Source organism: Garra rufa, chromosome 8 (genome assembly GCF_049309525.1).
Source record: "Garra rufa chromosome 8, GarRuf1.0, whole genome shotgun sequence".
NCBI lineage: Eukaryota > Metazoa > Chordata > Actinopteri > Cypriniformes > Cyprinidae > Garra > Garra rufa.
The window spans coordinates 40,741,387-40,755,073 of NC_133368.1; the positions used below are offsets into that span (position 1 = coordinate 40,741,387).

Sequence of the window (13,687 nt, forward strand, 5' to 3'; positions counted from 1 at the left end):
CATTATTAAAATTTTGTTAACATTAGTTAATGCAGTGTGAACTAACATGAACAAACAATGAACAACTGTATTTCTGTTAACTAATGTTAATAAAGATTAGTAAATACAGTAACAAATGCATTGTTCATGCTTAGTTCATGTTAGTTAATACATTAACTAATGTTTAACTAATGAACCTTATTGTAAAGTGTTACCAATTTTTTAGATGTTTACGCAAAATAGAATGGGTTTCATTCATACTGGATGCCAGAGGGCGCCCTTGTGCATAAAAAAAAAAACACATGTCATATGCATCAAAGAAGTAGCGCTAATAACATTACGTTCCAGCTTCTCTAATATGGATAAAAGCATCGCTATTGCTGTAACTTATTAAAAACAAGATATAACGGTAAACGTTTTGAATGATGAAATCTAAGGACAATAAACGCTCGTCTGCAATAATATATGGTTTATCTGTGTTCTTCAAGCCATCTCGGGTATTTTCATAAGCCATTGCTAATCGACATACATTGAATATGAGTATAGAATTTATCGTCTGCCTCATTCTGTGATGAGAATCCATATCAGATCACAACATAAGGAAGTTATTTCAAACACTCAACTGATGTTGTGAATTAAAAACAAGTTATAATGTTTTTGTAACTTGTTTTTATAACTTTTGTTGGACAACAGGGTTAGAAAGGCTTATCATTGCATATCATTAGAATGGAAGATGCTCTGCGTGTTGCGTTATTATTTTCAAATATAAGAGGGGAAGCGTTTTCTCATTTCAGCACATGAAATCCTGGACAAACATACAGCAAATTCCAAGAGAAATAAAAGGAAGGAAGATATTTAGATGCAAAACCGAAAAACCGCAATTCACACGCGCATATTGAACCGTGGATGTCGTACCAAACGGTTCAGTATTATATTGAGTATTGTGACATCCCTAATATATATATATATATATATATATATATATATATATATATATATATATATATATAATAAATTATACATTAAGATACAAAAATGTTATATATATGTCTTAATATATAATGAATAATTAAATAGTATATTTATAATAAATAAAAACATATTTCATAAGTATTATTTTGAAAAATATTATTGCAATTCAAAATAACAGTTTTATTTTAATATACTTTAAAATATAATTTATTTCTGTGATGCAAAGCTGAATTTTTATCTGCCATTACTCTTCAGTCTTCAGTGTCACATGATTCTTCAGAAATCATTCTAATATGCTGATTTATTACTTTTATCATCAATGTCGGAAACGGTTGCACTGCTTAATATTTTTTTGAAACCTGTGATGCTTTTTTCAGGACTCCTTGATAAATTAAAAATAAAAAAGAACAGCATTTATTAAAAATCTAAATCATTTCTAACAATATAAGTCTTTACTATCGCTTTTTATCAATTTAACAGATCCTTGCTGAATAAAAAAGTGTCAATTTCTTTCAAAGAGAGAAAGAAAGAAAAAATGTACTGACCCCAAACTTTGCGCAAGGTGTTGATTGTTTCAAAAGTTTTCTATTGTAAATAAATGCTGTTCTTTTGAACATTTTATTTATCAAAGAATCATGAAAAAAGGTTCCAAAATATATATATATATATTAAGCAGCACAACTGTTTCCAGCATTAATAATGAACAGTGCATCTATAATTTCATTATTGGTCGCTAACATGGAGTCTAAGCAATCTTGAAGCAACAGCGAACAGCACTTTTGAAAGAGATTCTTCATAGACAGTCTTGCGCTACTGGATGCAAGTATCTAACCATAGAGAAGAAAGACAAAAACTACCAGGCAAGACTTGAGGGAAGTTGTGGTGTCTAAAGGAGAAGTGTTTTGATTTTAAGACCACATTGCAAAACACTGAATCTACAGGTTTTTGCTCACTCTTCAATAACTCTATATCTTCAAGCAAAAGCCGAGCTCAGAGCCCTCAAACATTTGCTGATCAACAATGAGCGCTGTACAGACTCAGCTCAATAGAAGTAGAGCACAACGATGCCATTGTCCTCTGTGGGCACAGAAACGAAAGGGAGAGACAGACGGCAACAGAGAGAGAAAGTGTCAAGCAGGCTGTGGCACAGCAGAGCTGATCCTGCCATCCGCTCACATCAGGATTGGGCCTGTGTGCCAGCTCTGTGCCAGCTTGTGTATTGGCCTACATTTGCATAATTCTCACTGAGCCAAGACAAAGCAGCGGAACAGGAAGAACCTGAGTGAGAGTAGGGATGTGTGAAGTTTGTAATGAGGCTTGTGTTGTTCATGAATGCACTGCTTTTGGCTTCAGGTTAGTTTTGTGGCTTTGTTTTAATAAGTGCTTGTGCGCCTTCGGCTGATTTTCACTAGCTTGGTTGTGAACTGTTAATACCAGTAATATGCCTTTTATAATTTACATTCCAAACGAAGAAAAGAACAATAAAAGCATGTGTAAAGCCCACATATGCATTCATGAATGATGGCTCAATTTCTAGTATCTCAACAGCAAAGCTTTAATTTAAGATTTGTACACTATACAGTATATAATAATAGGAATATACTAATGTAGATATATATTTAAAAAAAACTAAACTACTAAACTAAACTAAAAATAAACTAACTAGAAAAACTAAAATGAAATACTAAAACTAAAACTAATCAAATTAAATTAACTGTAATTTATATACTTTTTTCTTTCTCTTTAAAAAATGACAAAAACATTAACAATTTAACTAAAATTAAAGAAAAAACTAAATATAAAATATAAACTCTTTTGAAATATAACATTTAAAAATCTTCTAATATCAATTGTCAATTAATAAAAAATAAATATATTATAAATAAAATTTAATTATCAATAAATATAAATATGGAGTTGTATTCTCTTTTCTAAAAAAAATAAAATAAAAATGACAAAAACAACAATTAATAAATATTTAACTAAAATTACAGAAAAAAATCTAAATCTAAAAATTGTCTTAATCATCAATAAAAAATTAAATGTTACATTTATATATGCCTGGGTGTGTGTGCAGAAAATTGCACATGTTACCTTAAAATATTAATATATATTTTTTTTTTCTTTTCTAAAAATAATAATAAAATAAAACAACAAAACTACTCAAACTTCTTCTAAAATGTCAATTGTCAATTAATATAAATATAAATATAGTTAATATAAATATAGAATTTTTCTCTTTTTACAAAAAACTATAATGTTGAGAAAATTGCACACGTTAGCTTAAAATATTAATATAAATATGTGACCCTGGACCACAAAACCAGTCATAAGGTTAAATTTGACAAAACTGAGATTTATACATCATATGAAAGCTCAATAAATAAGCTTTCTATTGATGTATGGTTTCTTAGGATAGGACAATATTTGACTGAGATACATCTATTTGAAATCAGAAATCTGAGGATGCAAAAAAATCAAAAAGACAGAAAATCACCTTTAAAGTTGTCCAAATTAGGTTCTTAACAATGCATATTATAAATCAAAAATTACATTTTGATATGTTTACAGTAGGAATTTTACAAAAAATCTTAATGGAACATGAACTTTACTTAATTTCTCAATGATTTTTGGCATAAAAGAAAAATCAAAAATTTTGACCCATGCAATGTATTTTTGGCTATTGCTACAAACATACCCCAGCGACTTAAGACTGGTTTTGTGGTACAGGGTCACATATATATTTTTCTTTTTTCTAAATAAAATGGATATAAATTAGAAAACAACATTTACTAAAACTTTAACTACAATTGAAGAAAATAAAAATAACTTTTAAAATATAAAATTTTAAAATCTTCTAAATTATCAATTTATATAAAGTAAAATTAAAAAAAAAAAATCAATTAATATAAATATAGACATTTTTCTCTTTTTTAAAAGTAAAATAATAATTACAAAAACAACAAAATTACTAAAACTAGCTATATAAAAAAAAACTTAAGAAACAATGTAAAATATATATATTTTTTAAATATAGCATTTAAAAAATGTCTAAAATAGTGATTATCAATTAATATAAATAAATGAAAATTATTCTAAATAAAATAAAACATCAATATAAATAGACATTTTTCTGTTTTCTAAAAAATAAATAAATAAAAATCACGAAAATAATACAATTACTAAAACTTTAACTAGAATTAAAGAAAGAAATCAATAAAAAATATAGAATGTTCAGAAAATGGCACACATTATCTTAAAATAATATAAATATGGACATTCTTCTCTTTTCTAGATGTATCAAATAATTAATATAAATAAAATATAAAATTATATATATAAAACTAAAATATAATATATTAATATAAATAGACTTTTTTTCTCTTTTCTAATACAAAAATTACAAAAACAACAAAACTACTAAAACTTTAACTAATATTAAAGAAAAAACAAGATATAAAACATAAAATCTTTTAAAATACAAAATATAAAAATATTCTAAATTATCAATAAAAAAATAAATCTAATACATTTATATATACAAATATGTCTGTGTTTTAATATTTAGATTAATATTTTAAGGTAATGTGAGCAATTTTCTGAATATTATATATATATATATATAATATACATAAAATATATATATCAACAAAAACTTTTTTACTTATGTAAATTCATTAAAGCAATTAAGTAATTAATAAATAAACTCAAGAAAGAGGAAAAATTACAAGCAATAGGATTTAGCAACAGGTCTCTTAGGTTACTAGTGCGGATGTTTTGAGCCTTTTTTTTTTTAAAACCACTTATTTACATTCACTTAAGACTAACTGACTGTTTATGCCAATACCCACAAAGTGGGCATTTTGACCAAGAAGTGTATGTGAATGTTTATCCACATTACTGTGAGGTATTCTGTGGGTTTGTTCTCCCATGTCTTGTTGACTTTTCTTACATAACTTGCTTCTTCCTCCCCAAATGCTCGTCTGTGGGGGCTGTGATCTCGAATCGGACGTGCTTGTCCCTCTTTCACAGAAAACCACGCTCTCTGTTCCTCTTTTCTTTTTCTGGCACATGTCCTGCGAGCCGTTCCTGAACGCTGACTCAGACAGCCTGGCTGCATTGCAGCAGATAAATGAAGACTATTGATTTCTGAGCAGCGCACATCACTGGCTTGTTATCACTTGTTATCATTCCATGACATGCCTGCAGTATTGTCAAATCCTTTTCCTTTATGTCTGCCAGAACAAATGATGAGCTTGATGTTGATAAAGACCATTGAGTCTCTCAAAAGTTGACATACTTTCAGTGTTCTGTAAAGGATCTTGTTTCTGTGGCGGGAAGCCCTGACATTTTTTAATTTTCAAGATCGCACGGATTACTATTGGAATGGCTCAATTTTGGTTTGCGAAATTTCGCAGATCAGTGGTGAATATGACCAGACATTAAACAGAAACAGTGCTTTACTCATTTAAATCTAACAGGACTTAATGTGGTTTAACTTAGGAAACGATCCATCTGATTTGCAATGCAATGCAACTGTTTCAGAAATTATTTTATTTGCCGGTTATAAATTGTTTCATTGTTCATTTGCTGAAGCCCTATATAATTCAGTATATTAGTGCTGTCACATCGATTAATCGTGATTAATCACATCCAAAATATAAGTTTGTTTACATAATATGTGTGTGTGTACTGTTTATATATACAGGGGTTGGACAATGAAACTGAAACACTGGCCAATATAATGTTGGAGGTTTCATGGCTATATTTTTGCAGCCTGGTGGCCAATCTTCACTGATTGCACATTCCACCAGTAAGAACAGGTGTGAAGGTTGACTATGTGCACCCAATGGTTCAGACATTGTACTCTGAAGGTGGTACCATGTATCAGGATGATAATGCACCAGTACACACAGCAAGACAGGTGACAGAGTGGTTTGATGAACATGAAAGTGAAGTTGGACATCTCCCATGGCCTGCGTAGTCACCAGATCTGAATATTATTGTGCCACTTTGGGGTGTTTTGGAGGAGCGAGTCAGATAACATTTTCCTACATCAGTATCATGTAGTGACCTGACCCCTGATCTGCAAGAGGAGAATGGCTCAAAATGCCTTTGGCTACTGTGCAGGACTTGTATTTGTCATTCCAAAGACGAAATGCTCTATTGGCCACAAAAGGAGGCCCAACGCCATACTAACTGTGGTCTAAAACCAGGTGTTTCAGTTTCATTGTCCAACAATGTAATATAATATATTATTATTTTTATTTTTTTTATTTTTTTCCTGAGTAAATAATTTAAAGGTTTCAAGTTAGTTCTTTATAGGAAATTGTCCATTCTAAATCTCTCCTTTTTTTTCCTGCAGGTCGGTTCCGTCAAACAGAAGTTCTGGCCACGGTGGCAAACGTCTTCTCTGAGATCTACTCCCAAGTGTCTGGAAGACCCATGGAGAGAATCGGCAGCAGCGACACAGAGCCTAAACCTCCCTCTCCATTAAAAAGGAATAATTCCGCTCTAAATGCGGCCAAGATTCTCAAACGGAGCATTACGAAACAGAACCTGCTGGCCGCTGCCATTGAAGGAGCAGCCAAACAGGCCTCAGCGTCTGACGCCGACAACTCAGAGGGTACGCACTCGGATATCGAACACAAACTACAGCAGAAAGGCTTTAGGAAAAAAGATTCATCTCTGGCCACAGTGACCGAGGAGGCCCAGCAAGGTATCTCAGAGGCTTCGGTCAACGGAGACATCCCAGAACCTACATTAATGAATGGTGACCACTCCACTGAGACTTCAGCTCTGGACAAAGACATGCCACTTTCCCCGGTCATGGTGAGCATCAGTAGGGCATCTGATGAGAGTGACTTCAAGGAACTCGAGTGCCAGGAGACCATCACTTCCACCCCAGATAAAGAACCGTCCAACCTGCTGCCCAACCCACACATAGCCCACCTACTCAGCCAGCCCAGAGACTCATTCGAAATGGAGGAGGTATGGTTTTCTCTAGCTTCCGCTTTACCAAAACAATCCTCCCTGCTTTCCCTTGTCCAGTTCTCACGCTGACAATCATCTCCAAGCTTCTCCTAAAGTTTTTTTTTTTTTTTTTTTTTTTGTAACAACAGTAGAGGGTCATGACACTCCAAGCTAAAAATAAGTAGGGAACATGGAGCGCCTGGAGGATGTTCTGGGGATTATGGTTTTGCCTTTCATTATGTTAATGCATACTACTGGATCCTGATAACAGACAATGTTCGTCAGTGATAGTCAAGTCCAGCTTGCCGCAAGTTTATCAGTTGCCAACACCATGGCCTTTGAAACTTCAAACTTAAAATATAAAGCTGAGGTGTGCAGTTTTTGGAGCTAAAATATTTCTTTCTATCATTTTCTGCTATTTTAACATTGTTTTCATCCGAATCATCTGAGTTGACATATTATGAGAGATTTTTTAGGCCCTATACAACTCAAAATATCTAATATTTTTTAAACTCTAATCAATTATTAATATAATATTATATTATATTGTATTGTAATATAATATAATATTATATTGTATTGTATATTATTGTATTATATTATATTATATTATATTATATTATATTATATTATATTATATTATATTATATTATATTTAGGGCTGTCGATTTAACACGTTACTCTAATTAGTTATGGAAAAAATAGCATGTTACAATTTTCAACACTTTTTTATATATTATATTATATTATATTATATTATATTTAGGGCTGCAACTAACGACTATTTTAATAGTCGACTAGTCACCGACTATTGAAACGATTAGTCGACTAATCGGATAATTATTCAATTTTTCTCAAATTTAGCATGAGATTGCTTTAATTATGTGGAAAATTATAGTAAACACAAGAAAGAAGGGGGTACTTCAATAAAAAATGCATATTTTGCTGCTGATAGGCCAATTCATACTAAAAGTAAATAAAAATGCCCTGTCTAAAACCAATTAGGCACAGTGCTCGGTCAGTACAGACATAAATGCATAAATTAAGAAACTCTATAATTTTTTTAATGGACAGGCACATTTGTTTTATAAGAAAAAATAAATTAAAATCAAGTAAACATTTTCTTCCTGTAAACCATCAGCAGCAATAAAACAGTAAACAAAAATGTATATCCAAAACAAAACGTATTGGCTTCCATGTTATTTAAATCTTACCGAGGCCAGCCAAACTCCGTTTCATTCAACTGTCCGACGTGCTTTCTCTTTAAATGTTCGTGCATCACAGAGGTGCTGCCGTGATGCGCAAGGACTGCTTTACAAACCATGCAGGTAATATTTTAATTCGCCGTAGCAGGCTAAAATGCTCCCAAACTTTACTCCTGTTTCATACATACTCAGTCTGCAGTGCGTCTACAGTCCGTGTGCGTTACGTATGCGGTGCAGAAGAAGCACAGACTCGTTTTGCTTTCACACAGAACGCGTTTGCAGTCCGTACATTGTGAACGTTCTAATCCGTTAACATGGGTGTGGAAAAAAAAAAAACGCACTGCAGACGGAGTATGTGTGAAACAGGCGTGTTTTGGTACGCGCAGCTGCTGCGTTGGACGCCGCCATTTCTGTATGTTTTTGCTCAGCATAGAAGCTGCGTATGTGCGACTCTCGGCAGAAAGATGCCTCACTCGGTTGTCTGGCGACAACATCGACAATGAAATTCATTGTCGACTATTTCTATTATCGATTTTTGTCGACAACGTCGACGAATCGTTGCAGCCCTAATTATATTATATTATATTATATTATATTTTATTATATTATATTATAAAGAACTGGATAGTCAAATATTATTTGTAATTTATTATTAGAAAAACCCAATAACAATAGTAACAATAAATAATAAATATTACATAATAATGTCTGATTGATGTCTGATTAATGTGCAATAACAATATGTGAGATTAATTAATTGATACATAGTCTAATTAATTAGGTACAAAATTGCAATCGATTGACAGCCCTATTATATTATATTATATTATATTATATTATAATTAGGGCTGTTGTTTTAATGCATTAATCTAATGAATTAGTTGACATATAACATGCAATTGACAAAAAAAAAAATTGAAAAAAATAAATAATTAAAGGTCCCATATCGTACACATTTCTGGAGGTTTATTTTATTTGTTGATGTCCTTAAGAATATATATTTGCGGTATAAGTGCCAAAATCCATCTCAATATATTTTTACAGCTCCTTTTTTAGGAGCTCTGTCAAAAACAGGTCGATTTTGGCCCATCTAATTAATATTCATGAGCCTCTCTTCTGATTGGCCTGTTGTTTTCTGAGTGACGCACAACCAGGCCAATCACAGGTAACTACGGTCATGTATGCTGTAAGCGTAAGCGAGCTCAGAGCAATAGAGAGAGCTGATACTCAACAGGATATTTTAGAATGATCATTAATGTTTTTTCTTTTACAAACACCGAATGCAGTAGGCTACATAACTGTTGCTTTAGTAAAGCCCCTTTCACAATGCGCGCTGATTCTGGAAAATTACGGGAACTGTGTGAACCAAAGCCAGAACCTAAAGGCAGTGTTGTAGTAATGATGCACGTTATCAAGCGACTCTTCACAACGAAAAATAACGTTACGTGCAAAGTGGAATGAAGCAGCGATCATCAGGCAGAGCCAGCTCCTCACTATCAGCGCTGAAGCACAGTTTGTTCAGGTTAGTTTCAGTTTAGTGAAACGTACGCGTCGCATTACATCTCACATCCAAACGTCACATGTCTTTATGGTTTGTGTGTAAAGCAAGCACAGATTCCGGAAAACAACTGTGAATGAACCAAATTAAACAATTCCGGAACAAATCGTGGGACACATTATGCGTGTATTTACCGGAATCGCTGTGTGAAAGAGGCTGAAGTTGACGTGCCGCTGGTCTCTTATATTAACGTTGTTCTGAAGCCTGTGTAATGATCGTAGCTTGACATCTATCGACTGAACAGGGTTTTCTCAATTTGTTTTCCTGTTGTTGTTGCTCAATGGAATGGATGCGTTGTTGTCTGGGGGTTTGACAAAAGGAGGGTGGGACGTTGGTTTGTGACTGAAGGCGGTGACTTGAGTCGATCGGACGTCACATCGTTACGGAAGTCACAGCTGCTCGTGTAAATGAACAGCTACTTTAAGCAGGCTGTGTGCAGTTTACTGTGGATTGACTGTTTTGAAACTCATATGGTAGTTAGATAGCCCCTAGACCTTAGTTATCATGAAAAAAGCCAGGAAATTTTGATTTTGACGATATGGGACCTTTAAAACAAAACAAAAAACAAAAATCCTAAAGCTACTTTTTGTAATATCTAATATTTTGTAACACTAATGATTCATTGATTTTTTTTTTTTTCTGGGTAATTTCTCAGACAAATTTGATGTGATTAATGTGATTATTTACATTTAATTAATTGACACATTGTGTGATTAATTAAATTATTTTTTAATCGACTGACAGCCATAATTATATTATATTATATTATATTATATTATATTATATTATATTATATCATATTATATTATATTATTAACAACAGCAATTATGTATTTTTATAACATTTAATATTAATATAATAACAATAATACTAATACATGTTTTAAATTTTAGATATTAAAATGCATAAATGTAAATAAATAAATACATTTTATTTAAAAAAATTAAAAAGTAAAAAGTAATTTACCTAGTAATTAATACAGTATTGATATAATTTTAAGCCTAAAAATAAAAAAAACAGACAAATAAATAAAGATAGTGTTGTTGTTGTTTTTGTAAATACTTCTACTACTACTACTACTAATGCTTATTTTCCTAAATTATTTTTATTATATTTATTGTATTTACTATTTTTTATTTATTACAGTTTTTCTCAGTTGCTTAAACACATTTCTTGAAATTATGCCTCTTATTTGCGAAACTCAAAAAAAGTGGTTTTAACTTAAAAAGTGAAGTGTTCATTTAGTCAGCATAAAATTTAAGTTGTACTACGTGACAACTTGGATATTTGAGTTGAGTAAACTTAACATTTTAAGGCAGCACGAACCCTTACTTTTTTTTAAGTTGGAACAACTTTTTTTATTATTTACAGTGTAGTTTACATAAAAAAAATTCAGTCATAATTTACTAGCCCTCATGTGGTTCCTTATTTCTTATTTCTTCTGTGGAGCACAGAATATGATATTTTGAAAATGCTTGGAAATATCTTTTTGTTCTGCAGAAGATAGGAAGTCATGTAGGTTTAGACCAACATGAGGGTGAGTAAATGACGATAGTTTTCATTTTTGGGTAAATTATTCCTTTAATAACCTGAGACAATTACAAATAAACCACTTGTCGCAGTACATGATGTTTCTCTAACATCGTCTCTTATAGCTTAAGGGTGTGCGATATGACGATTTTTGATCATGGGCGATTAAAATGTCTCCATGATCTACTTTTGAAAAAAGATCCTAGTATCGTGCTACAGCGTGCCTTCGTCTTAATATACTATACAACATGACAGGGATTCACTCATGGGACACTGCACTTATTCACTTATTTTAGCACTGAACCGTGCTAAAAGCTTGTCAGCCAGTGCCTCATTACTGGACTGAACTATCTTCGCATTTGATTCGCTAATACTGTCAAAACCACACAAGGATTACATATAAACACAGTTGGTTATGTCTAAAGTGAAAGTAAACAGTTGAGAGAAAAACGGATGCAAACCTGTAGACATTAGATGTGTGCAGCAGTGGCGGAGCCAGGCCATTCAAAACTGCCTTTTTTTCTTAACAAGAAATGCATTTATTAAGACGCGCAACCGTTAAGTCATGAAATTAACCAAAAACGCAATTAAAGCTGCAAACTGTGCATGCACCTATATGCATCACATTAACGAACATTTCTCAAATGCATATACTAAAATGTATTCTGCAATTCGAGATCACAATACAAGGCACAAGCTGATAGACTATGTATTTTTTTTATTTGTAAGTTAATGCACAAGTAAATGTGAGCACAGTGCATTTATATTAGAAAATATGGGCTAATTTGTTTTCATCTCATTAAAGTACAAACAAAAATGAAACAATTTAAAAGCATAAAATAACTAATTTTACATTCTGGCATGTATGTGCTGTTGACTTCTAGCCTTTTTTTTTTTTTTTTTTTTTTACATTCTTATCACTCTTTGCATGTCTCATCCATGAGTATGCAGTGTTGGAGAACAAGCTTTTGGTGGTTTTGAGAATGAGAACCATAACCAAGCTGACTGTGCAATAGTGAGCGCCAACAAAAATAGTCAAATTCAGTCACTATTACTTGATCTAATTTAAAAAAAATATCTCAATTACAATTAAGGGAAAATTCATTGTATTCAGTTTTGTTTTAGTCACTAAAACAGTCCAGTACTTTATAGTCAAACACATTTTTATATTGAATTAATGAAGATTATTGTGCCACCCCAGACTGGTTGCTGGCCCCTCCCTGGCCACCCCTATGAAAACATCCTGGCTTTGCCACTGGCGTGCAGCTCTTAAAGCGACAGAACTATACATGCTGCCGATTGTCATTAAAAGGACCGTTTACCAAAAAAATGACTCACTTGTTGTACCAAACCTCTAATAATTTTTTTCAGGTGCTAAACACAAAAGAATACATTTCGAAGAATGTGGATAACAGTACAGTAGCTGGTCCCACTGACTTTGATAGTGGGAAAAAATAAAAATAAAAAATACTATAGAAGTAACTGGGGAGCCAGCAACTGTTTGGTTACCCACATTTTTCTAAATAAGTTTTATGTTCAATATGTTTTATCTTTTAAAAAAATCGAGTGAAGACTCGACTGAAGAACTTTAATACAGTTGCTTTAATAAAAGTCAATGTATAATTTTTTGTATGTAGTGTTTTATTTTGAATTCAGTTTCTTGAATACTACTGCTAAATACACCTACTGTACCTGAAAATTAAAGTTTGTTTTATTTGTATATTATGTATATTTGTAACATGTAGCCTGTCTTTGTTCTTATTTTTTAATAACAAAGATTTAAAAAATTACAAAGATTTTTATCTCCGCTCAATTTGGCCTAAACATCTTCCATTCTTTTTATTTTATATTTTGTTACTTTGGCTTTGGTTTTAAAATAGAGAAATTTAAAATTGTGGTATGATATTTTTGCCATATCGCCCACCCCTATTATAGCTCTATTTGTTTGAGCATCCTGACATTGCATGGTATAGTAACACTGCCTCGACCAATAGTGTGAGTTTGGGGTGTGACTATATGTTTGTCCTACCACCCAGTACTTTTACAAGGTCATTTTATATGCTGGCCTCTGGTCATACTGTGTTTACAATGAGCTGCATAAGAATCTAAAGCTGGTGTAATGTTCAGGTGTGACTTCATGCTGCCTTGTTATGATCTGTCAGACTGGTAATGATGCATTTCTTTGCAGTTGCAGAGTAATGAGGATGAAGCTCTTCCTGGTCCTGGTGGCATGTCTCGAGCTGGCAGTGGTGAGTGTGGATCGACTGCGGTTATCAGTCACACGCTACCGGGAAACTTAATTTGTATTTGTGTTGAAGGCTATATGCACTTTTGAATCATTCTAAACAAATTGCATGTAAAAGAGACTTCTTGGCAACAGGTTGTGTAGTTAGTTTTGCTATGGTATTGTTTAAAACATCTGCGAGATTTGGCCTTCTGGGCTTTTTTAGATAAAAGATAAAAATGATT

At 32.3% G+C, this 13,687-nt stretch overlaps 1 protein-coding gene across 1 annotated transcript in view; it reads left to right on the forward strand.

The window, feature by feature from the left end:
* itprid2 (ITPR interacting domain containing 2) overlaps positions 1-13,687 on the forward strand; it is a 40,283-nt gene that overhangs the window by 9,815 nt on the left and 16,781 nt on the right. Inside the window, exons 2-3 of the mRNA XM_073845108.1 lie at positions 6,317-6,942; positions 13,407-13,467. Coding sequence (XP_073701209.1) covers positions 6,317-6,942; positions 13,407-13,467 — 687 coding nt within the window. The remainder of the gene's footprint in view (positions 1-6,316; positions 6,943-13,406; positions 13,468-13,687) is intronic.